The 23,500-nt window shown below is 35.8% G+C and overlaps 2 protein-coding genes across 2 annotated transcripts in view; both read right to left on the reverse strand.

The window, feature by feature from the left end:
• Positions 1–7,920, reverse strand: part of Noc3 (Nucleolar complex protein 3) — a 117,766-nt gene extending 109,846 nt beyond the window's left edge. Inside the window, exon 1 of the mRNA XM_068379311.1 lies at positions 7,691–7,920. Coding sequence (XP_068235412.1) covers positions 7,691–7,759 — 69 coding nt within the window. The 5' untranslated portion in view covers positions 7,760–7,920. The remainder of the gene's footprint in view (positions 1–7,690) is intronic.
• A 3,713-nt stretch (positions 7,921–11,633) lies between these two features.
• The window catches only part of LOC137645073 (trypsin-1-like), a 16,649-nt gene continuing 4,782 nt past the window's right edge, over positions 11,634–23,500 (reverse strand). Inside the window, exons 5-13 of the mRNA XM_068377924.1 lie at positions 22,403–22,524; positions 20,999–21,204; positions 20,327–20,439; positions 19,750–19,817; positions 18,686–18,940; positions 17,613–17,702; positions 16,761–16,827; positions 14,233–14,353; positions 11,634–12,137 (exon numbers count right to left, since the gene is read on the reverse strand). Coding sequence (XP_068234025.1) covers positions 12,082–12,137; positions 14,233–14,353; positions 16,761–16,827; positions 17,613–17,702; positions 18,686–18,940; positions 19,750–19,817; positions 20,327–20,439; positions 20,999–21,204; positions 22,403–22,524 — 1,098 coding nt within the window. The 3' untranslated portion in view covers positions 11,634–12,081. The remainder of the gene's footprint in view (positions 12,138–14,232; positions 14,354–16,760; positions 16,828–17,612; positions 17,703–18,685; positions 18,941–19,749; positions 19,818–20,326; positions 20,440–20,998; positions 21,205–22,402; positions 22,525–23,500) is intronic.

A 23,500-nucleotide genomic window follows, 5' to 3' on the forward strand; every position in this document is an offset into this window, starting at 1 on the left:
GCAGCAGGTTGGAATTCCTCTCCAAAAAGTTCAAGAAGGGAGCGAGAGAGAACTTTGTAATCTCCGGCAGTATCAGCAGGTTTATCATCGTCATCAGAGACCTCCTCAAGGTCCTGATCCACATCTGCAACATCCTTCGAACGAGAAGAAGGCTCCTTAGAATCAGACAACGGCAAATCAAAGGAATCGTCCTGCAAAAAAAGGCTTGCGTCCTGGCGCCGAGCGGTAGAAGAGTCCTTGGAACGAGAGGCAGTAACGTCCTGAGGAAGCAGGCTGGTATCGTCCTGGCGCCTAGAGTGAGAGGCAGAGTCGTCCTGGCGTCGAGAACGAGAGGCGGTATCGTCCTGGCGTCGTGAGCGAGGCGGTATTGTCCTGGCGTCGTGAACGAGAGGAGGTATCGTCCTGGCGTTGTGAACGAGAGGCCGTATCGTCCTGGCGTCGTGAATGAGAGGCGGTATCATCCTGGCGTCGTGACCGAGAGGCGGTATCGTCCTGGCGTTGAGAACGAGAGGCGGTATCGTCCTGGCATCGAGAGCGGGGGGCAGTATCGTCCTGGCATCAAGAACGAGAGGCAGTATCGTCCTGGTATCGAGAAGAAGTATCGTCCCGATATCAAGAAGTATCGCCTTGCATAAGCCCACCGTCATCGTCCTGGAGCCGAGAGAGGAAGTATAATCCTAGCGCCGAGCAGTAGAGGAAGCAGAACGGAGTCGTGTCTTCGACGAAGAGAGAAAGGTTTCCTTAGGAGAAGAACTCTGTTCCCTCTTAAAAGTTGACTTCTTAATAGGCAAAGAATCGTCTTTACGTCTATCAGACTGGGCGTGAGGGCAGCTAAATGCTTGCACTAACGTAAAAAGTTGTTCTTGCATGACAGACATAAAGGATTTAGCAACTTCTGCTGGGTCTTGCAGTCCCGAAGGAGAGGGCTGACGAAAAACACTCATAGAAGGGGGAGGTTCGGCTGTAATATCCTGACTTGCGGGCTTAGGCTTCGTCCTTTTAACAGCCACGGAGTCGAAATCGTCCTCCAACGGACAAGGTTCATAGCTGCTAGAACCGGGAGAGAAAGAACGAGACAGTTCATTGCGGTTCCATCTCCTCTTCGTAGGTCTTGACGCTTCAAACTTCCATTTACGTCTAGGAGAATTCGGAGAAGAAATTAACACATCCGACACGTCTTTTCCGTGACGGTCAAGAACAGCCTGGGAATCAGCAACAGGACTGTCTGAGGCGACGGCTGACCGAGGGTACGTACCTCTCACCCCCTTTCGGTTGTCGACGTACCTTCTCCCTTGGTCCTGGGAGCTTGGTAGAGGTCTAGGCCTAGGGTAATGACAGGTTCGGTCAGTCGCCACCTCCACTGCACTTTCACAAGCACTTTCACTATTCTTACCTTTAAGGGCCGCAAGTTGTACTTTAATGGCCTTCAACTCGGCAGCCATCCTAGCGTACCGAGGGTCATCCGCAGATACGGATCCTGTAGAAGGGGCAGGAGTTACTAACTCAAGGGAAGGATCAACTTCCAAAGAGGAATTAATTATAGGTTCAAAGGATAAATCTACACTAAGTTCGTCTTCCTTTCCACTAACGGACTTAGATTTAGACCTAGAAGCTCTCCTAACTCTATCGAGCTCTAGTTTACGCACATAGCGCTTCATAATCAACCAATCCTTTTCATCCAAAACCTTACATTCCCCGCACCTATTATTAAGGGCCCATTCAAAACCCCTACAATTCAAACACACGGTGTGAGGGTCTACCGCCATTTTCGGTAGTCTCACCTTACATTCTTCATTCGCACAGACACGGAATTTAATTCTATCACTCATATTGATAACAGCAAAAAAGCAAAGAAATAACAAAATCACGATTGCCAAAACCCCAAATCAGTGTACTTCACCAAATAGCAGCCTGCTACAGCGAAAAACAGGGAAAGCGAAGAAAAACTCTTAATGACGGACCAACGTGTTAGCGATCCGCCCGGCAGAGATGAACTGAAGTTCAGTACACGGGAATGATTCCTCGTACCGCCCTGTTACGGGTGTACCACCTAACCATGCAACCACCACAAGGCGGTTGCCGCGTTTAGAAAAATTCTGCCGAAGTTAGAGATAATTAGCTATATATATATAACTGCCAGGTAAGTTCTATTCATAAAAACTGTATTCGCAAAGATCTATTCAATATGCGAGTTCCAATGTCCTAACTAATACTGCACCATTCTATAATGACTCATACCACACAAAAATAGAAACATGGACATGGCCTAAACATATGAGAATGACAGAGAATAGATGGACATTTAGAATAACACAATGGGTCCCTAGAGATTGCAAACGAAGCAGGGGAAGAAGCAGAGGACGATCAATGGATGAACTAATAAAATTTGCAGGTATAGACTGGCATTGAATGATCACAAACAGATGAGAGGAAGGCCCTGTCTGAGGTCTTTGTCCTCCAATGGACTAGCTGTGGCTATGAAAGATAAATACTGTAATACTGTATAATATACAATAATTGCAGACATTTCTAGCCTATTGCAGGACAAAGGCTTCAGATATGTCCATATTCTTTTCTGGGGTTAGGCCATTTTCTTCTCCACGCTGGCCATTGCGGATTGGCGTTGGTGTTACGGTTTTATTAGAGTTATGGACGGAATAAGCTTTTCTACTAAAAATATGGGCGTTTCCTCAAGCAAAGCGTTTTTCTTCAAAAATGAAACTTATTTTCACTGCATATAAAAACTTAATTATCTAAGAAATAATAAACAAAGGGGTTAGTGTGCGTAGCTCAGCATGTACAACTTTCCAGTACAAAGGAACTTGATGTTTTTCTTTTCAGCGAGCAAAGCAAGCATACAGTGGAACTAAAACCATTAGATTTCTAAAGAATATCATAATTCTTAGGCAGTCTTATGGGTTTCCGCTTAATTGCCGTAGAAATTAAGGTCCAAATCAGTGAAAACACATTATATACAACAGGAAAAAAACTTTGTTCTATAATTGGTATTATTGTGTCTATTCAAAGCAATAACCTATAATATAGATATTATTATAGTTGTATATATATATATATATATATATATATATATATATATATATATATATATACATATATATATATATATATATATATATATATATATATATATATATATATATATATATATATATATATATATATATATATATATATATATATATATATATATATATATATATATATATATATCTATATCCTACAGTAATAGGGGACCCCCAGTGGGAACTCGGGGTTTTGGGTGGGGAAAACATACTGGGGAAATGATGTATAACAGTAAAACAAACATTTTCTTCTCTATACATTACCTTTTTGGAATTATAATAACTGGAGGAAAAGACAAAACAGTATAACTGGGTAAACTTTGGAGGCGCCGTTGCAAAGGCTATGCCTCATGAAAAAATACAGTAACTAGTGCTGCCATCGTCCGATGTAGATCAAATTTTAGCATTCCATGCTAACATTAGCATGCTCACGTATGTACGTTCGTACATACCAGTTTTCGACCTTCAGCGAAAAAACCCCGCCTCCCTGCGCAGAAACTTTTCCCCCACCAATACGATTTCTTCTTCCCTAACCGTAAAATGCAACTCTCCGTCTCTCTACCAGCTCTGTTCAAGTCTATTACGTGATTACTTATGTAATACCCCCATATACATATTACTTTTGACCCTAGAATTACTCGTTTTATTATCCTATACCTTACAAAATCAACTCATTTTATATTCCCATTCAACATTATTTATCATACATTGCATTTTATCTTCCTATATTGGTGTTATGCCTTTTGTTAATTCTTTGTCACACCCCTGACTTCACATAAATACTTGCTCTATACAAGTTTCCCTATGCAGTTCATTCAAGTTTACCCTCTAGATTCTGTTGTTTTCCCGTTAACCGATCACCAACCTATACGTATTCAAGTTTACACAAGGGGGTTGTCAGTTAACATTTCCAACCCCTTTCCTTTATCTCTTCAAGTGGTCTATTCATAACCCCTCCACCAAATCCTTTTCCCTGGAAACCTTTGTTCTAGTAAGGTGTCCGTCATTTCAAGTGAGATTTATTTTTTCGTATTTAGCGATGGAGGAAGTTATAGAAACTTGTAACGGCTGCAGAATTCCATACCTAAAAGCATTTGCTAAATTCCATGGTTATTTTTATGATTCTTCATCCAATGTTGATAATTTCCTTAAAGCACACAATGTAATTCCTCAACGTTTACAGTGCCCCAAGTGCCGTTCCCTCCTATCTTACAGGAAAGACATTCACGTGTTTTATTGTAATACTGAAACCAAGATACCTAAACCCAAAAAGAAACGTTGCTGTGGGTATACCGTTATTTCTTATAAAGGTACATTTTTGGGAAAAAGTCGCCTACCCCCATGGAAGATATTATTTGCAAACCACTTTTTAGATAAGCATTGGGACCATGATACCCTCATGGAGGGTATCGATATATCCTCCAAAACTAGTGTCGATTGGAGAAGTTTCTGTTCCGAGGTTACCGAATACTTCTTCGATAATCAAGAGGCGATTGGTGGTGACCGAGTAATAGTTAAAATAGACGAATCAGATTTTCGAAAAGCTAAAGGTAAGTCATTCAACAAAAGTCATTATACAGTATGTGTTTTGTGACCTGTTACCTTATAGGTTAGGTTAGGTTGGTTTGTTAGGTTCTGTACCCTTTTTGTACCTTTTTATATAGTGTGCAAAGTGTATATGGAACAATTCATTAAAATACACATGATATTACCATAGCATTGCTACCGTTAGCAATTCCTTTGTAATGTTGTTAACACTGTGCATCATTGGTAATGTTGCTTATTTTAACGTTCCTAGTACATACGTGAGTTTTGTGACCTGGGAACTCCTAGGTTAGGTTAGGTGGGTTTGTTAGGTTCTGTACCCTTTTAGTACTTTTTATATATTGTGTAAAACTTATATGGAAAAATTATTTAAAATACGTATGGAAATATCTAGCATTACTATCGCTAGTAATGTCACCGTACCGTTGGTAACGCTGTGTATCATTCGTATCGTGGCTAATTTTACCGTTCTCAGTAAATACCCGAGGTTTGTGACCTGTCAACTACTAAGTTAGGTTAGGTGGGTTTGTTAGGTTCTGTACCCTTTTTGTACTCTTTATATATATTGTGTAATCAGTAAAATTACCGTAGCATTTGCAACGAGAACAATCCCAGTCAACATTGGTAACACTGTGTATCAATTGGTAACGTTGCTAATGTTATCGTTCGCAGTACATTCGTGAGTGAAGTGACACCGTTGAACTAGTGTTTATATTTAAATATTTCAACACAACATATATGACAACAGTGATTATATTTAACCATTTTAACAGAAAATATATGTTTTCTTGTAGAAAATATCGTGATTTAACCAGTTTTCACCTTCATTTCATCCGTAATAACAGCAACCAATTCGTCAACTTAGTTAATCTAATTGGTTGATGTTTTTTTGCGGTTGAAATGAAGGTCAAATTCGGTTAAATCACGTTATTTACTATAGGAAAACATACATTTTCTGTTCGAAATCACACCCTGTAATACAATACAACTTTACCCTTTGCTGACCATGGCGATGCACAAATCACGTGTGTACTACACTAAGGTTTATTTTATTCTGATGCCCAGTGGACTCAATGGGGTTAATGTCTAGGAGAGGGCCGCATGAAGATATCACTGATATTCAATTTATTTTTACTAGAATATGTAGGAATGTATGTATATAATGGTATACCAGTGAGATAATTTAGTGAAAATCAATAATAGTCGAAATATCGACGATCAACCTCATGCTACTCTTGTCTTCCTCCCAGATTTTTCTAAGTCTGTTGTTATTGTTGACTGTGTCTTATTTTTGCTCAAATGAGCCCTGTAACCACTATAATCCGCAGACAAACTAGTCCACTATGACGTCTTCACGTTTGGCCAATCACAGTGCGACAATACATTTTCTTACCCATCACAGTGCGACAATACATTTTCTTACCCAGCCATTTTATTTCGTTCCTAGACATCGAGGCCGTAGCAAGCACGTCATCTGATATTGCACAAGAAGTTGAAATTCCATCTTCTTGTCCTGACTGTTTCCTAAGTTACAATGAAATTGTTCTTACTTATTCGGGGTTATATTGAAAAACTAGTGGATTTGTGCCAGAGACACAATTTAATTTTACAAAATAAAAATTGTCCTGCATGTCAGGGAACCTTCGCAACGGCTTCACGTTTTCCTCAAAGCAGCAGCACATCTTTATCAACCAACAGGTTAAGGTAAGCTTCATTAATTTATGGAGTATATTATAATGGTGATAGTATAACGATGTATACAGCAGTACCATCACTTTGGATTTGGTTTGATGGATGTGTTAGGTAGTGTCCTTAAGGGGGGGGGTCGCAAGGGGGGCGAAGCCCCCCCCCCCCCCGGTAGGGGTACAGGGCTATTAGGCTAGGTTAGGTGGGTGTATTAGGTTTGGTGGTGCCCTGAAAATCACTGTGGCCTTAAGGGGGGGTCGCAGGGGGGGGGGGCGAAGGCCCCCCCCCCCCCGGTAGGCCTAGGTAGGGGTACAGGCCCCCCAGGGTAGGTTAGTTGGTTGTATTAGGGGTATTTTTGTAGTGAATTACATGGCAATGTAACCTAGGAAAAAAACTACTGTTTCTTATAGCAAAAATTACGATCTCTTCAAAAATGACACTCGTACGGTGTCACTTCTCTTACGAACGAACTATAACATTAGAAACGTTACCAATAATACAGTGTTACCAACGTTGACGTATGGTACACAGAGTTACCAACGGCACGTTGACATTGCTAAAGATAGTAATGATAGATATTTCCATACATTAAATAATTTCTCCATATAAGTTTTACTCAATATATAAAAAGTACAAAAAGGGCACAGAACCTAACAAACCCACCTAACCTAGCCTAGTAGTATGACAGGTCACAAAATAACATTTGATCTACATCGGACGATGGCAGCACTGGTTACTGTATTTTTTCATGACACAATCTTTGTAACGGCGCCTCCAAAGTTTATCCCGATATTCTGTTTTGTATATTCCTCCGGTTATTATAATTTCAAGAAGGTAATGAATAGAGAAGAAAAGGCTTGTTTTACGTTTATATATCGATTCCCCAGTATGTTTTCCCCACCCAAAACCCCAAGTTCCCACTGGGGGTCCCCCATTATTGGAGGATAAAGATGTATATATATTTCTGAAACTATTAATTTGCGACGGGAACGAGTGTCATTTTCGAAGAGAGCGTAATTTTTCTATTAGACACAGTAGTTATTTTCCTAGGTTACATTGCCATGTAATTCACTACAATGAAACCAAATAGGCGGTATAGGTTCGGTAGTGCCCCGAAAAATCAATTTTCTCATCCTCCCCCCACCCAAAAACCCCGCTTCCCACTGGGGTCCCCCATAATTGTAGTAGTAGGTTTATGCTTACATTTTGTGTGTAAGAGTTAAGTCTTAGTTTCTTTTTTATTCATTTCCTCATGTTTCTATGCACTGTGCAACAATAATCTGGTTGTTTTTTGCCGTTTTTCGTCGTTAATACTTGAAAAACGGGTGCGGGCTTCTCCTAGACATTTACCTCAATGGAAATAGAATGTTACATACCTGTCTGCTCGTTGTCCAATTCCTACTAGGCCTATGTCTTCTCACTAACATCTTAATATGTGGACTCATTTAGAGTGAAGTTGTAAAAAGGCGGCGATTTTTCTATTTCTTGTACATTTTTATTGTAAATGGCTTACTAGTTATGCAGCATGAAAACAAACATAATTCATACAATCACTGAGTCACAAGCATTCAAGAATAGTGACAGTGGCAACGTGAAACTAACAAATTCAGGTTCATAGCGTTTGCAACGGCGCCTCAAAACAAAATCAAAACAAAGCTTATGTTCAACCAGTCAGTGTAGCCAGAACCCACCAAGCTGTTATTGTTCAGTCACAGGCGCAAAGTTATTATATAGGAGACTCTTTTAATTTAAAAGAAAATAATAAGCCAGTGATAATGGAAATGGTTTCGGTGTTATATGCCGTCTGTTGCATGATTACACCGTAAAATCAAACCAGGTCCAGTCAACCAGTCAGTGTAGCCAGAACCCACCAAGCTGTTATTGTTCAGTCACAGGCGCAAAGTTATTATATAGGAGACTCTTTTAATTTAAAAGAAAATAATAAGCCAGTGATAATGGAAATGGTTTCGGTGTTATATGCCGTCTGTTGCATGATTACACCGTAAAATCAAACCAGGTCCAGTCAACCAGTCAGTGTAGCCAGAACCCACCAAGCTGTTATTGTTCAGTCACAGGCGCAAAGTTATTATATAGGAGACTCTTTTAATTTAAAAGAAAATAATAAGCCAGTGATAATGGAAATGGTTTCGGTGTTATATGCCGTCTGTTGCATGATTACACCGTAAAATCAAACCAGGTCCAGTCAACCAGTCAGTGTAGCCAGAACCCACCAAGCTGTTATTGTTCAGTCACAGGCGCAAAGTTATTATATAGGAGACTCTTTTAATTTAAAAGAAAATAATAAGCCAGTGATAATGGAAATGGTTTCGGTGTTATATGCCGTCTGTTGCATGATTACACCGTAAAATCAAACCAGGTCCAGTCAACCAGTCAGTGTAGCCAGAACCCACCAAGCTGTTATTGTTCAGTCACAGGCGCAAAGTTATTATATAGGAGACTCTTTTAATTTAAAAGAAAATAATAAGCCAGTGATAATGGAAATGGTTTCGGTGTTATATGCCGTCTGTTGCATGATTACACCGTAAAATCAAACCAGGTCCAGTCAACCAGTCAGTGTAGCCAGAACCCACCAAGCTGTTATTGTTCAGTCACAGGCGCAAAGTTATTATATAGGAGACTCTTTTAATTTAAAAGAAAATAATAAGCCAGTGATAATGGAAATGGTTTCGGTGTTATATGCCGTCTGTTGCATGATTACACCGTAAAATCAAACCAGGTCCAGTCAACCAGTCAGTGTAGCCAGAACCCACCAAGCTGTTATTGTTCAGTCACAGGCGCAAAGTTATTATATAGGAGACTCTTTTAATTTAAAAGAAAATAATAAGCCAGTGATAATGGAAATGGTTTCGGTGTTATATGCCGTCTGTTGCATGATTACACCGTAAAATCAAACCAGGTCCAGTCAACCAGTCAGTGTAGCCAGAACCCACCAAGCTGTTATTGTTCAGTCACAGGCGCAAAGTTATTATATAGGAGACTCTTTTAATTTAAAAGAAAATAATAAGCCAGTGATAATGGAAATGGTTTCGGTGTTATATGCCGTCTGTTGCATGATTACACCGTAAAATCAAACCAGGTCCAGTCAACCAGTCAGTGTAGCCAGAACCCACCAAGCTGTTATTGTTCAGTCACAGGCGCAAAGTTATTATATAGGAGACTCTTTTAATTTAAAAGAAAATAATAAGCCAGTGATAATGGAAATGGTTTCGGTGTTATATGCCGTCTGTTGCATGATTACACCGTAAAATCAAACCAGGTCCAGTCAACCAGTCAGTGTAGCCAGAACCCACCAAGCTGTTATTGTTCAGTCACAGGCGCAAAGTTATTATATAGGAGACTCTTTTAATTTAAAAGAAAATAATAAGCCAGTGATAATGGAAATGGTTTCGGTGTTATATGCCGTCTGTTGCATGATTACACCGTAAAATCAAACCAGGTCCAGTCAACCAGTCAGTGTAGCCAGAACCCACCAAGCTGTTATTGTTCAGTCACAGGCGCAAAGTTATTATATAGGAGACTCTTTTAATTTAAAAGAAAATAATAAGCCAGTGATAATGGAAATGGTTTCGGTGTTATATGCCGTCTGTTGCATGATTACACCGTAAAATCAAACCAGGTCCAGTCAACCAGTCAGTGTAGCCAGAACCCACCAAGCTGTTATTGTTCAGTCACAGGCGCAAAGTTATTATATAGGAGACTCTTTTAATTTAAAAGAAAATAATAAGCCAGTGATAATGGAAATGGTTTCGGTGTTATATGCCGTCTGTTGCATGATTACACCGTAAAATCAAACCAGGTCCAGTCAACCAGTCAGTGTAGCCAGAACCCACCAAGCTGTTATTGTTCAGTCACAGGCGCAAAGTTATTATATAGGAGACTCTTTTAATTTAAAAGAAAATAATAAGCCAGTGATAATGGAAATGGTTTCGGTGTTATATGCCGTCTGTTGCATGATTACACCGTAAAATCAAACCAGGTCCAGTCAACCAGTCAGTGTAGCCAGAACCCACCAAGCTGTTATTGTTCAGTCACAGGCGCAAAGTTATTATATAGGAGACTCTTTTAATTTAAAAGAAAATAATAAGCCAGTGATAATGGAAATGGTTTCGGTGTTATATGCCGTCTGTTGCATGATTACACCGTAAAATCAAACCAGGTCCAGTCAACCAGTCAGTGTAGCCAGAACCCACCAAGCTGTTATTGTTCAGTCACAGGCGCAAAGTTATTATATAGGAGACTCTTTTAATTTAAAAGAAAATAATAAGCCAGTGATAATGGAAATGGTTTCGGTGTTATATGCCGTCTGTTGCATGATTACACCGTAAAATCAAACCAGGTCCAGTCAACCAGTCAGTGTAGCCAGAACCCACCAACCTGTTATTGTTATGTCACAGGATCAAAGCAATTATATATGAGAGATTCTTCTAATTTAAAAGAAAATAATAAGCCCGTCATAATGGAAATATTTTCGACGTTATATGCAACTGGTTGCATGATTACATCGTAAAAATGAGCAACTTTGCTGTTTTCATGGGAAATTAGGTAACATTCTTGCCATATATCACAACACAGAAATCCTTAACCTTGATTTCCATCAATTCAGACTTTAGAGCATTCCTGTTTGTGTCTATGGTCCCTAATTCGAATAACATAGCATAACGATTCATGGGCAGAACCGAATAATTAATGCCACTTACCGTGTATTAAAACTCTAGGATACATGTAAAAAAACAATGTTTTTGTTGATAGATATATTACCATCGAATACACTAATCCAATTTTCATAGATATCTAAAAGTATTCAATGTTATTTAAGATGTGTTATGATTACACTTTATCATCTATTCGTTTATGGTTTGATCAATTCTGATATTTTTATTGATCAAAATTAATTAAGCCGAAATAAAACAAACCTGATTGTTTTATTAATTAAATTGCGGATCTTTGGTCAATGTTTGACGATAGGTAGTAGGTTAGCCAATGCACCAGCCTCCTGTTGAGATAATATCGCTAGAGAGTTATTGGGTCCTTTGCCTGTCCACACAGTAGGCTACTACATTGTATCTCTCTCTAGTTACGGCTCATTTTTCCTTTGCCTACACATACATTGAATAGTCTGGCCTATTCCTTGCACATTATCATCTTTTCTCATACACCTGACAACACTTAAGCCGCTATTGATAATCGAAAAAATTCCAATTAATGATAATTTTGTGAATGAAACCTAACCAGACATTTTTCATGGGAATAGATGTGCATATTATTATTATTATTATTAGTATTATTATTATTATTATTAGCTACAACCATAGTTGGAAAAGTAGGATTCTACAAAACCCAAGGGCTCCAACATGAAAGAATAGCCCAGCGAGGAAAAAAAATAAGAAAATAAATAAACATAAAAAAGGTGTTAATTAATTAGTGAGTCAATTATTTTATTATTGATAATAGATCAATCAATTCCCTGATATATGGGATAAACAAATTACAAAATGAACTTCAGCAATGTTTTAATATATTGATTAACTCTCATTATCTTAGACTGGATAGAATTTCCCGTCAAACTTTGATTAGTTTACATGTATTTGGATAAGCTAACATACGTTAGGTTAATCATAACTTTTAATTTATCTATAATTCTAATTAAAACCCCCGTTCACCTTCACACATCAATCATAAGTTTAGACTGATTTAGAAGAATATTATTCTTATTGTTACCACCAATTCGTCAGATGTTGATCACCATTTATTTTGGGCATGTGGCTCCTTCTTGCGCATTCATGTTGATCCAGTTGATGTATCCTGTCAAAATAAAATGGACATAGTCTATCAAATAACGCCATTAAAGTTATACTTCTGTTTATATATTCATTTAAGGTTTAAAGGTTTATATATGCCATATTTGTTTTTGACGTTGTTAATAGTTTATATATGACATATCTCTTTTGACATTACTTTTTTTAGAATGATTTATTGTTAATTTGTTCTCTTCAATTATTTATTTCCTTATTTCCTTTCCTCACTGGGCTATTTTTCCCTATTGGAGCCCCTGGGCTTATAGCATCTTGCTTTTCCAATTAGGGTTGTAGCTTGGATAGTAATAATAAAAAGGCCGCTCATGAAGTGCAGAGGCAAGGGACAGTGACATTGCCCTATCAAGCAGGACAATGCCCTAGAGACTGATCACATATCATATAATCAGCGCCCAAGCCCCTCTCCAACCTAGCTAGGACCAAGGAGGACCGGGCAGTGGCTGCTGATGATTCAGCAGATAGACCTATAGGCTCCCCCAAACCCCCCAACCTTAGCTCACAAGGATGGTAAGGTTGCAGACACTAATGGCACTAACGAGACTGAACGGAACTCGAACCCCCGACTGGCAAACACCAGGCAGAGACATTACTGGTTTATTTGCTATATATTTCTATTAGTTGACTCGACATTTCTTCTCTTTGTAATGATGATAATAAAATAATAATGATAATATGAATTATTATTATTATTATTATTAAATGCTAAGCTACAACCCTAGTTGGAAAAGCAGGATGCTATAAGCCCAGGGGCCCCAACAGGGAAAATAGCCCAGTGAGGAAAGGAAATAAAGAAAAGTAAAATATTTTAGGTATAGTAACAACATTAAAATAAATATTTCCTATAAAAACTATAAAAAACACTTTAACAAAACAAGAGGAAGAGAAACTAGATAGAAGTGTGCCCGAGTGTACCCTCAAGCACAAGAACTCTAACCCAGGACGGTGGAAGACCATGGTACAGAGGTTAATTCGCCCCCATGTTAGGACCAGGAAGGGCCATCTCATGGTTCCTAGCGATACAATAGGTAGATGATCTACGGGCCTCCAAAATAACATCCCGGCCACCCCCATGGATGGTTTAGGTTGTGGCCCCTACAGTCAAAACAACGGGGGAAAATAGCCCAGGAAAGGAAATAAGGAAACAAATAAACTACAAGAGAAATAACAATTAAACTAAAATATTCTAAAAACAGTAACAACATTAAAATAAATATTTCATATATAAACTATATAAACTTTAAAAAAAAGAAGAGGAAGAGAAATGAGAGGGAATAGTGTGCCCAGAGGTAAGAGGAAGACCATGGTACACAAGCTATGGTACTGCCCAAGACTACGTCGATAACTGAAATTATTATTATTATTATTATTATTATTATTATTATTATTATTATTATTATTATTATTATTATTAGCTAAGCTACAACCCTAGCTTGAAAAGCAGGATGCTAAGAACCCAAAGGCTCCAACAGGGAAAAATAGACCAGTGAGGAAAGGAAACGACAATAAAATTCCTACAAGAGACATAATGAAAAATTAAAATAAAATATTTAAAAAAAAAAACACAACATTAAAATGATGTCTGAATAAAGATCGTGAAGTTTTGTGAAAATATGATAACTTGGTGCAATTACCAAGTCTCACGGCGACTTGATGAAAGATGGTGATAACCAAGGTGATAATGAACACTAAATAAAGAAAACGAACATTAAGAGAGAAGTTATAGAAAACGTGAACGATAGACGGTTAGAGTGGTTACTATGCAAAAAAAAATTTTTTTCTTTTTTTTTTGGCTCTCAAAATATCAGTATAGTTTTTGTTGTAAATATCGTGATTTCACATTTTCTTCTTACTATTAGAATACAGTTATTACTCTATTTTCTTTCAATAGCAGTATAACATTTAATTTAAATTTTATTAAAAGTAACAATATTATTTATATACACTAATATTGGTAGGTATAATTATTGCATATTTAAAGTATGAATAAACTGCTACTATTCATTTGAAAGCCAATTTTACCTTGTTTCTTTCAGACCTGGATAGATAATGGCATAAATAATGTTCTTTGCATAAAAAAAACTTACTTGACACCCGAACATAGACCCCTGGATACAAAGGATTGGCGCATAGGATCCCAAAGGATACCAAGCCTATTAGGTCGTAATGGTCCCCGTCTGCAGCCGCCAGAGGTCCTCCACTGTCACCCTGGAAACAGGTGTACATTTTGTCAGTAATCCACTATATCCAATCCCCTTTCAGGATTTGCCAGTCTTACGGTTATGTCACTTCCAATTCCGGACAAAAGAGAAATGATGTAAGAGGTGTTTAATCTCTTGCTCAGTTATATATATATATATATATATATATATATATATATATATATATATATATATATATATATATATATATATATATATATATATATATATATATATATATATATATATATATATATGTATATATATATATATATATATATATATATATATATATATACATTAATATATATATATATATATATATATATATATATATATATATATATATATATATTTATATATATTATATATATATATATATATATATATATATATATATATATATATATATATATATATATATATATATATTAATATATATATCAATATATATATTAATATATATATATATATGTATATATATATATATATATATATATATATATATATATATATATATATATATACATATATAAATTAATATATGTATGTATATATATATATATATATATATATATATATATATATATACATATATGTATATATATATATATATATATATATATATATATATATATATATTAATATATATATATATATCTATATATATATATATATATATATATATATATATATATATGTTAATGTATATGTACATATATATACACACACACATATATATATATATATATATATATATATATATATATATATATATATATATATATATATATATATATATATATATATACATATATATATATATATATATATATATATATATATATATATATACATATATATATATATATATATATATATATATATATATATACATATATATACATATATATATATATATATATATATATATATATATATATACATATATATATATTAATATATATATATATATATATATATATATATATATATATATATATATATATATATATATATATCTATATATATATATATATATATATATATATATATATATATATATATATATATGTTAATGTATATATACATATATATACACACACACATATATATATATATATATATATATATATATATATATATATATATATATATATATATATATATATATATATATATATACATATATATATATATATATATATATATATATATATATATATACATATATATATATATATATATATATACATATATATATATATATATATATATATATATATATATATATATATATATATATATATATATATATATATATATATATATAAAGTGGAACCTTTTTAGTTCGTTGGGGCAGAAGCTTCAAACACTAGGGCGGAAAAAAAAGGACAATTTAAAAGGGAAACAAACACAAGAACGCCACACAACTTAAGGTTCCCCACCTCACCTAACCTATGAGCCGTATCCTTACCTACGTCAGATTGCTGAAACAGTGAGCGGCCATATTACGGAGTAGACTATCTCTTAGGGCTCAGCCAGACCAAGCGCGGCTAGCGGCGAGGTTAGCGGCAAGAGGTTATGGCGGCAAATTGAAACCTTAGGTATCTTATGTAGGTGGCCAGATAGGAGGCGCAGGAAGCCTCGCGCCTCCTATCTGGCCACCTACATAAGATACCTAAGGTTTCAATTTGCCGCCATAACCAATTTGCCGCCATAACCTCTTGCCGCTAACCTCGCCGCTAGCAATTGAAACCTTAGGTATCTTATGTAGGTGGTCAGATAGGAGGCGCGGGAAGCCTCGCGCCTCCTATCTGGCCACCTACATAAGATACCTAAGGTTTCAATTTGCCGCCATAACCAATTTGCCGCCATAACCAATTTGCCGCCATAACCTCTTGCCGCTAACCTCGCCGCTAGCAATTGAAACCTTAGGTATCTTATGTAGGTGGTCAGATAGGAGGCGCGGGAAGCCTCGCGCCTCCTATCTGGCCACCTACATAAGATACCTAAGGTTTCAATTTGCCGCCATAACCTCTTGCCGCTAACCTCGCCGCGCTTGGTCTGGCCGGGCCCTTAGAATTCTGTATTTCCGAATAAGTGACAATATGCTGAAACTTGTACATGTCTGTGCTCATATAGCTAAAGCATTTTAAATTTTACACTAGCATAGAAAAAAAATTGCCAACTTTGTACAGATTTCATTTACGAGATACTAAATAGAGGTCACCAAACGTAGTCTTTTGACACTGCCTTAACGCTGGTCCCTCGCTGTTATAATATTTATATGATAAGGCTTTGCATCTCAGAACATTCTATTATCCAATTCTTGAGTTTTAGAGCATTTTTTATAAAATGCAGAAACAAATAATTTTTCTCAGAACGAAGAGCACCACGGCTTTGTAATTTACCTGACACGAGTCCTTTCCGGCATCAGCGGCACAAAGCATGTTGGAGGTGATGTTCCGATTGTTTGAACTGTAAATGAACAAAGAAATAAAAAAGCTGTCTTTAATTGTTTATAAAAAACACATAAATCTACTATTAATACTCATTGTCATTTGTTACACTTAACTCAAGTAATTATTTCATGTAATGTTGTCAGCTCACCGACACATTTCATTTAATATAATTATGTGGATTTTCTATTAGTATATCAAAGTTTTAACACTATTGTAAGTAGTACCCTTATTTTATTGCAATGCAGTTATAATGAATGATTGAATTCTGCCAAAAGGCAATGTAGCACAGGTAAAAGAAGCTCGGGAAGAGTAATAGCCATTCTAATTATTATTATTACTATCCAAGCTACAACCCTAGTTAAAAAAGCAAGATGCTATAATCCCAGGGGCTCCAACAGGAAAAAATAGCCCAGTGAGGAAAGGAAATAAATAAATGAAGAGAACAAATTAACAATAAATCATTCTAAAAAAAGTAACAATGTCAAAACAGACATGTCATATATAAACTATTAACAACATCAAAAACAAATATGTCATAAATAAACTATAAAAAGACTCGTGTCAGCCTGGTCAACAAAAAAGCATTTGCTCCAACTTTGAACTTTTGAAGTTCTACTGATTCAACTACCCGATTAGGAAGATCATTCCACAACTTGGTAACAGCTGGAATAAAACTTCTAGAGTACTGCGTAGTATTGAGCCTCATGATGGAGAAGGCCTGGCTATTAGAATTAACTGCCTCCCTAGTCTTGGGAAGAAATTATACAAGCAACTGGAGCATTTGCAAATAGAGTCGTTTACCTTTCCTGACACTTCGCGTTGGTCATGGTTGTGACGTTGACTTGTTGCAAAACGGAGGGCTGGGATCCTCCTACTTTCAGTAGACCCCATCTGAGAGCAGACAAGAATTTATACGATTAAGGAAGGGTAGATATTATTATTATTTTTATTATTATTATTATTATTATTATCAGCTAAGCTACAACCCTAGTTGGAAAAGTAGGGTGCTATAAGCCCAAGGGTCCCTAATAGGGAAAAATAGCCCAGTGAGGGGAGGAAACAAAGAAATAAATAAACAACAAGGGAAGTAATGAAAAATTAAAGTAAAACATTTTAACCCTTTTACCCCCAAAGGACGTACTGGTACGTTTCACAAAACCCATCCCTTTACCCCCATGGACGTACCGGTACGTCCTTGCAAAAAAATGCTATAAAAATTGTTTTTTTTCATATTTAAGAACAGTAGCAATATCAAAGAAGATCGTCCACATGCAAGCTATAAAAAGATATTTAAGTCAGCCCGTCCAACATTACAACATTCGCTGCAAGCTTGAACATTAGAAGTTTTACCGATTCAACTACCTGATTAGGAAGATCATTCCACAACTTACTCCCAGCTGGAATAAAAAGTTCGAGAATACTGTGTAGTACTAAGCCTCGTGATATCTCCGGAGAAGGAATGCCAAAGCCTTGTTGTAAAACACGGTTGAGATACCTATTTCACCTAGACCGTGTATGTAGAAGAAAAGAAACTGACTACGAACCACGGTCTGCAACGAGCCCAGCTATGCGAGAATTTATTACTTCTACTGTGTAAGATGAGAAATGGTGATTCGACAAACGTTACAGTGGATTCCTTTCTAAATCTATAGAAAAGAATCTGTAAATTGATATAATACGATAGCCTGCCCTTGAGTAGTAAAGGTCTTGAGGAGAGATAAGATGGAAGGAGGGATGTATAATCATTGTTTAGATTCTGAGGACAGACACAAGAACCAAGAGGATCAACAAGCGGTTAGCGGTAATATGTCTTAAAGGCCTCCAAAAACTAATGGAGAAATTATGGAAGAAAAAAAAAACAGGAATACACATACCCGCTGACAATAGCAACCGTCTCCTCATACTGGTTGGTAGAATGGGGTAGGCAAATGGGCTTGATGGCGTTCGTGAGTTCAAGGTTGACTACCTCGCTCATCCTTAGAAGAGCAATGTCGTTGTCCATTGTCACGAAATCGAAGTTTTCGTGGATGACTGCCGAGGAAATCGTTCGGTAGATGGTCTGAGAAGTTTCGCTGACTAATGAGGTGTCGTGTTCGCCCAGGACGATGAGGAAGTCAGATTCTGAGTTTCTGGAAGGGAGTGGGAGACAGTTTTAATAATCACGCTTGAGAGAGAGAGAGAGAGAGAGAGAGAGAGAGAGAGAGAGAGAGAGAGAGAGAGAGAGAGAGAGAGAGAGAGAGAGAGGGAGAGAGAGAGCGTTACAAGGATTTTGGATGTCTCAAAGACTTGAAAGGCTATATGAAGGCTAGAGAAGTTCTAAAGAGGATAAAAAAGGTTAGAAAAAAAAAAAAACATCCAAAAAGATTAGAAAAGCTCTAGAGAGGCTATACTAAGGGTAGAAAAGGGATAAAAGGACTATAAATACTATAAAAAGGCTAGAATAGGTCTAAAATGGCCACAAAAATGCTAAAAAAAAAGTGCTAAAAAGGCTGTCCATCTGCGGAGACTCCATTTACTCTCAGGTAGAGCGAATTAGTTTAAACGTTTAGAGGGTCTTTTTATGCTCTGTTTACTACATCCGCTTGAAGTCTGTTCCATATATTTGATACTTAGCATGTAAAGAAATTACCACATTGATTGGTTTTGTATCTGTTCAATTCCAGTTTGTATCCGTTACCTCTAGACTGATTTGTGCTAAGCGTGAAAAGGCTGTTGTAGTATACATTCTTTACTCCTCTAAGAGAGAGAGAGAGAGAGAGAGAGAGAGAGAGAGAGAGAGAGAGAGAGAGAGAGAGAGAGAGAGAGAGAGAGAGAGAGAGAGAAGCAGACTAACAAGGGATATTACTTATTTCGAAAATATGAACAATATAATTCTTAGTTGATTGCATCACGATAATTATGATTCTAAGAGAACTAATGTTTTGGCGTTTCTACTTACGGGAACGAAACACAATGGGCTGCAGTGAGTACATGTCGATTACTTATAAGAACAGCTCCGCAGACAATCTGAAAGTATCAGCTATTATTATTGTTATTATTTGCTAAGCTACAACCCTAGTTGGAAAAGCAGGATGCTATAAGCCCAGGGGCCCCAAGGGGGAAAATAGCCCAGTGGGGAAAGGAAACGAGGAAAAATAGAATATTTTAAAAACAGTAACAACATTAAAATAAATATTTCCTGTATACACTATAAAAACTTTAACAGAACAAGAAGAGGAATTAGATAGAATAGTGTGCCCGAGTGTACCCTCAAGCAAGAGAACTCTAACCCAAGACAGTTGAAGACTATGGTACAGAGGCTATGCCACTATCCAAGACTAGAGAACAATGGTTTGATTTTGGAGTGTCCTTCTCCTAGAAGAGCTGCTTATCATAGCTTAAGAGTCTCTTCTAACCTTACCAAGAGGAAAGTAGCCACTGAACAATTACCTTCCACATTAATCAAATATTATGAAGGGGAAACTTAAACAGGAGAATTAAACCTTTGAATGCATGACGGATAGCTTGTTTCCTACCTGTGTCAGAGTGTCCCTCTCCACAAGCGCAGCCTGCCAAGGGAATTCGTGTAAACCTGCTCTTGAACCTCCTACGATACGGCCACCGAAAGCTAGGCCTTTGCGTCCGCATTCTGTGGAAAAGAAGGATATGGTGGCAGTTTAAAATGATACCTTTTACTGTCCCTTCATAATAGAAATCACCATTTTAAGGTTTAAAGGCTACTCATGAATGGCAGAGACAAGGGATAGTGACATTTCCCTAGCAAGCAGGACAATGTCCAGTCCCCAAGCCGCTTCTCCACCCAAGCTAGGGCCAGGGAGGACCTAGCAATGGCTGCTGATGACTCAGCAGGTAGATCAATAGGCTCCCTAAAACTCCCCCATCCTTAGCTCACAAAGATGGTGAAGTTGCAGACACTAAAAAAACTAACGAGTCAGAGCGGGACTCGAACCCAAGCCTGGCGATCACCAGACAGGGATGTTACCAATAGACCATTAGAACCCTTGATTGCTATTAAATCGCCCACCTTACGTAGAGCTTGTGTTCTACTTAAGGTGGGACAATAAATTAAAAAAAAAAAATAAATAAATAAAGAGGAAATGGTGAATTCTGTTACGAGGGGACAGTAAAAGCCAACTGACTACATGTGAATAGGTCATGAACTCAATCATATTCCCCAAGTTACTTACTGCAATTCAATGTTGCCTGAACAGGTGGCGCTCCAGTTGCTGAGGTCCCTGGTTGAACAGGCAGAGGTCTATTCGTGCCGTCCGTTGCCACGGCGGTGCACTTGAAGCCAGTATGGTCGTGCCGACTGAAGAGCGTAGGTTGGAAAAGAACATACATCCAGTTGAAGTTCGATTCCACGCCAGATGGCTTTATATCACCGCAGAAGCTTTAGGGATGGAGAGAAGAGAGCAAGTGCTGATACTTATGTTAATTTTCCTCTAAATAATGATAACAGTTTTACAACAACAAATGCAGCCGTTTCTAGTCCATTGCAAGGCTCCAGACATGTCCTTAGTCATGTCTGGGGTTTGGCCATTTTCATCACCACGCTGGCCAGTGCGGAATGGTGATGGTGAGAGACTTTAATCTGATCGCTCACAGCAAACCAACCTAGTATGGGTGGCCTTGACTAGTGCAGCTTTGTTAATCATGGTAATACACAATCTCTTTCACCACAATAAGGTATCTACTCGGAAAGAGCAAATAAAAAAAAAAAAGATAAGCATAGGATGGAGAGCTTTTGGTAAACAAAATGAGATTATGAAAAGTAAAATGCCAATTTCTCTAAAAGGAAAAATATTTAATCAGATGGACCTACCAGTATTAGCTTATGCATCAGAAACTTAGCGCATCACTAAATCATCAGAATATACTGTAAGCCCGTTATAATTCAAAGAGCTATGGAAAGAATAATCATGGGAATAACACTAAGAGACAGAAAAATGACAATGGATACGTGAGCAAACTAAAGTAGGGGATTTTTAACAATGTGTAAGAGAAAGTAATAGACATGGGCAGGACATATAATGAGAATGGGAGATGGTAGATGGGCATTAAGAATAATGGAATGGGTTCCTAGAGATTGCTAAAAAAAAAAAAAAAAAAAAAAAAAAAACGGGAAGGAAAATAAGCCGATAGATTAACGAGCTAAGAAAGTTTGCGGGTATGGACTGGCATAAAAAAGACCTTAAACAGACAGGAGTGGAAGGATATATGTTTGAGGACTTTGTTTTGTAGTGGACTGGTTACGTCTAGTGATTATATATATATATATATATATATATATATATATATATATATATATATATATATATACATATATACATATATATGTATATACACACACATATATATATATACATACATATATATATATATATATATATATATATATATATATATATATATATATATATATATATATACATATATATACATATATATATATATATATATATATATATATATATATATACATACATATATATATATATATATATATATATATATATATATATATATATATATATATATATATATATATATATATATATATGAGACAAAGTATAATATATACAGTGTACCTTTTGTAATTCTTCGATGTCCTCCACATATGGAGAGTATCTCCTCGACATACTTCATTGAGATCTCGTCCAACGTCGAAATTTTGACAATTTACCTGAATATAATCACTAGTACGAAAGGCCTGCAGAGAAAAACACAACAATAAAATTTCAATAAGAATAATCTGGACGAAAAGTAATTGAGAGGAGCAATCGCTTTCCTTAAAATGTCACTTTTGTGATTTGAGTTTCTTAGAATTTGAATATATATATATATATATATATATATATATATATATATATATATATATATATATATATATATATATATATATAGATATATATATATATATATATATATATATATATATATATATATATATATATATACATATATATACATATACTGTATGTATATATATACATATATGTGTGTATATATATACATACATATATATATATATATATATATATATATATATATATATATATATATATATATATATATATATATATATATAGATATATATATATATATATATATATATATATATATATATATATATATATATATATATATACGGTATATATATATATATATATAGATATATATATATATATATATATATATATATATATATATATATATATATATATAAGCCTTCAAAAGAGCGTATTTCTATGTATGAATGTCTCCAATGAGGATTTCCTTAAAATGTCACTTTTGTGATTTGAATCTCTTAGAATTTTCCGGGAAAAAAGTATATTCTTCCAAAGAACGTAATGATAAGTATGAATGTCTTCAATGAGGAAACTTTGATTGAGCTTTTACAAATTATGTGAAATTATATACCAATGGAAAGAAAATTTATTCAGCTATGCGATAAGAAATTATAAAAATTCTTAGCACAAACTGTTATTATGGTAAGACGAGTCAAGTAAAATGCTACAAAATTGGTCCTGCACTGTTATAAAAACCCGTAATTTTAGTCGAAATTTTCCTTAAAAATATACTGTTGTCAGCCGTATTTCAGTAAAATACAGGCGACCGTAATTCTATCCCACTTTGTTATTATCTTCCACGGGTTCGTGACCGTAATATCCCTCCTTAACGTCAAT

Source organism: Palaemon carinicauda, chromosome 8 (assembly GCF_036898095.1).
Source record: "Palaemon carinicauda isolate YSFRI2023 chromosome 8, ASM3689809v2, whole genome shotgun sequence".
NCBI lineage: Eukaryota > Metazoa > Arthropoda > Malacostraca > Decapoda > Palaemonidae > Palaemon > Palaemon carinicauda.